Here is a 4125-nt window from a genome sequence, read left to right as displayed (position 1 = left end):
AAAAGCTAATTCGGTGAATTTATTTTCAGAAACGTAGTTTTGCTATGCAGTGGCTTAATTATGTGAGCACAAGTGTATATATAATTATAATATTTCTTCTAGTGTTGAGATTGGAGAGTCTGTACGTGGCGAAGATGTTTACATTGTGCAGTCAGGTTCTGGGGAAATTAATGACAATTTGATGGAACTTCTGATCATGATAAACGCTTGTAAAATAGCATCAGCGTCAAGAGTGACGGCAGTTATTCCATGCTTTCCTTATGCCCGCCAAGATAAGAAAGATAAGGTAATGTATAGTTTATCTAGAAATTTAAAATTTATGCATATAATTGAAAATTAATTATTGGGAATAATTGATCAAAGAACATATTCTAGAAATTCTTTGCATTGAATACGTTGTTTTTGTTTAATTGTTGTGTTTTAATGTGTAACAAATAAAAGGGAAGTTTTTATATTTAATATTAATTCTATCATTATAATTACTACTTTACAATTAATTTATATCTTTATCGTTATTAAAAAGTTTCTGAGCTTAAAATTGTTTCATTTGGTATTACCATTTGCTTTTCCGGATTCCGTGTTTTGTATTCTCTACACACCCACCATTTTCATACCAATAAACAGGGTATCATCTCAGTAGAATGGCAAGACTTTTGCATGCTCACTAAATGCGAGCTAACTATGCACTTGCATTTGCTAAACTATTCCACACAACAACGAAAACATGCAAAAAGAAATTATGTTCAAATAAGTCGCTTAGTTTGAGAGAGAACAATATTACTTAATTTAGAAGTTTTGAAAAATAGCTCTTAATTGAAAATAATTTTTAAATTTTGAATCCCAAAACGAGATACAAAATAAAAATCTGTAAAAATTTAATGCCAAAAAATAGATAAAAAATTTATCCCAAGTACGGGATTGAATAAAAATTAATACCAAAAAACTTAATTATAATGTTTTTTAATGCCAAATATTGGATTGAAAAAAAAAATTTAATTCAATGGTATGAATTAACATTTCTTCGCACTTGCGTGCATCGTGTTTCACCATTTTGAACTAGAGCTCCCAAAGGAACATCATCTTTAATCTATTCTGGTCGATTTGTATTTTTTCAATTATTAAAAATTAAAATTTCAACACAAGTTTAATTGAATTTAAGTTTAAAAATTAAAAATGATATATAAGAATCACATATACCTCTTCCCTAGGCTTGTAACACCGTGAGATTCATAGCGTAATGGGTTAGGGAGATATAGAAATTTAGGATTATATTTTATTTATTAATTTTGGGTCTAAAAATTAAATTTTCAATTTTTAACACAAGTTTAATTGAATTGTAATTTAAAAATTAATAATGATATATTAAATAAGAATCACATATATGTACATACCTCTTCCCTAAGCTTGTAACACCGGGAGATTCCCTATTCCGAGCAAATATGTATAAAAGCAATTTTAATGGTTTAGCTTATTTTGTCATTCTGGATCTGTTAAGATGACTATAGCTCTTTAAGGTGTTTTGAATTTATCATATTTCGGAATTTTTTTATTTAAATACCAATTCTAAATACATTAAAGCTACGGTATGAAAAAATGTAGTCTATTTTATCTATGAGACAAAGCGAGTTTGTTCCTAAATGTTCAAAGGTTCTGGAAAGTAAAGGAAATATGTAATACATACATACAGTCATTTTCTTATAAATTATGTATATGTATGTGTGTATGTATATAATTGGTTTGAAACATTTAGTAATTGATGTGTAATAAGTTAATATTAGATGATCATGAGAATTTCATATTTTCTGATAACAGCAGCGTCTACGTAACCAGATTAACGCAACATGTTGTGTGTATATAAAAAGTAATAAATTCGAATTATAATGTTACCGTTATATTTCTAAAAAAAACCGGTTAACTCAAACCTAGGTCATCCATCTGTGAGCCCAGGAAACAAGTAGTTTCGACGAGTCGGACCATACGGAACATGGTGATCGATGAGTAATTTTCGGCGATGAGCGTCTTGCGTGGAGTCTTTGTCTATGTGACATAGGAGTGTAATTTACTATAATATCCAGAACGTATTTGCTTGAGGGTTCTTGTTTAACTCCAAATAGGCATATACCGGAAGGAGCCGAGAAAATGTTAGAAGGTGTTTTTGGTTTCTCTGCGAATGTCGCTTAATGCCAACTGTTATTTACTCGGGTTTGACTGGTCAAATGTTGTAAGACGCCCACGTCAAATATTGTTATACAGCAATGGAACCCTCGATGTTTTTAGGAGGCGGTTCCGTTTCAAGTCAGTGGCGGCAATGATGATACGTTTACTCTATACATATGACCGCGTGTTCGACAAAAGAAAATTGAATAGATATTCGGGTAATGTGGTAATGTTTGGAATATAATAATCACAATGATTAATCACAAGTGGATGATTAGATTAAAAATATATCACTAATTTTCTAGGTTTGTATTTTGCTAAATATTAATAATAAGACAAAAAATTGTGTATAAAGTAGATTTCTATATGAGTGTGATTATCTTGCATGTAATGCTTTTTCAACTTATCCCTTGTGCATTGTAGTTTATATACTCGTACATGGTCTTGCCATAAATTCTGTTACAAAGTTTACAATTCATGTTAAAGAAGTTTTTAATAAGCAAAACGACAAAATCTACGCAAAAAAAATGTATCCATTTGTTCACCATCCAAATGACGTAATTGCTTGGTGGGAGTCTCTTCTCTTCTGTTAAAACCGGGACAAAAGTGTAATACTAGTATGCTTAGGTATTTTTTAAAAATGTTTTTCTGCCAGAACTTGTAACAGAATTTATGACAGGGCTAAGTGATTCTTATATTCTATTTACTAAAGTCTTTTGCATGACCTGTGTGACTTATTTTTTAAAGCCCTATTTTATTCTACTTTTACATCTACATAAATGTAAAAAGCTACATTTGCGATGAACAGCTGTCCCTATACGGCTGCGTACCTCTTAATGAACTACTAAAAAGCGAAATGCTGGGTTTAGTGTGTACCTTTTATCTCTACATCATCGTTAAAACTCATAAATAGTAAGACTGAATTCTCGGATGTGCGTTATTTGACTCCTGCCATGCCCATAAAGTGGTATTATTAACAATCACAAAAAATGGCAAAAGTCAATGAACTAGATAACTCGTATTCGGTGTAGGAAGTCAGACAGGAATGAGGCATATGTGCTTTTGTAATTTTTGAAAGTGGTTGTGGCCTTTACTTATTGTATATATTTCATGAGCTACAGAGCTATATCATATATAAAACTTATTCAAAACTACTAAAATTTCATTAACTAACTATCTAAAAAAATAACGTAAGAAAATCAAGATTGGGAAAATACATGACATTGAACATGGCATGATACCATGGATCATTTCGAGTGATGTTCCACATCTCTAAAATTTCTTAATTCATTTGTGTTGCCAAATTTGGTGAATAAAGTTAGTAATGCATACATTGGGTTTGATGATTGTGGGTCATCTATTGTGCGATTACTTATGAACTCACATTGTTAATGCTTTTACTTATACCTTAGACATGTACATATATCGCAATTGCACAACCTTTATTCCATATACATACATGTACTGTTAAACAAAAAGAAATTTATTTACTAAATTGGGTATTTTCAAGCATATATACAGACACACATATATACTTTATAAATTCATTCATATCTGTGGTTTTTGATTGAGCATAATTTCGACGAAATTGTAAAAATTATAATATACATGGATAAAATTGTGACCACATGAAAGATAAAATCCAAATTAATCAAAAGCTACTAAGATAATTTTATTAATTTAGTCACTGAGGAATCGATTTATAGTCTTTCTTTTATGGTATACGATTCTTTCTAAAGCATTTCTTTTTTCATTTTCCGATACAGTTGCAAGGTGGTGAAGATGGCTTTGACATGAAGTTCGCCAAAAAAAATCACGACTGGAAATTTAGGGTATTTACAATCTTTAGTTTTTATTTATCCTTTCAAAAATACATATAAATTTGGTTTTTTAAACAAACTCAAATGGAAATATTTGAAATTAACCATAAAAAAGTAAAATAATATATGTTGTAACTGAATAAGTATT

General features: G+C 30.0%; 1 protein-coding gene across 2 annotated transcripts in view; it reads left to right on the top strand.

The window, feature by feature from the left end:
- LOC108969787 (ribose-phosphate pyrophosphokinase 2) overlaps window positions 1–4125 on the top strand; it is a 26165-nt gene that overhangs the window by 5032 nt on the left and 17008 nt on the right. Inside the window, exons 2-3 of one of the 2 annotated variants that reach the window (XM_018934709.1) lie at window positions 103–286; window positions 3924–3989. In XM_018934709.1, the coding sequence (XP_018790254.1) occupies window positions 103–286; window positions 3924–3989 (250 nt within the window). The remainder of the gene's footprint in view (window positions 1–102; window positions 287–3923; window positions 3990–4125) is intronic. The other variant, XM_018934710.1, reaches the window with a different exon arrangement.

This window comes from Bactrocera latifrons, unplaced genomic scaffold (genome assembly GCF_001853355.1).
Source record: "Bactrocera latifrons isolate USDA-ARS-PBARC rearing strain unplaced genomic scaffold, ASM185335v1 scaffold_265, whole genome shotgun sequence".
Taxonomy (NCBI): Eukaryota; Metazoa; Arthropoda; class Insecta; order Diptera; family Tephritidae; genus Bactrocera; species Bactrocera latifrons.
This window is presented reverse-complemented; position numbering and strand designations above follow the sequence as displayed.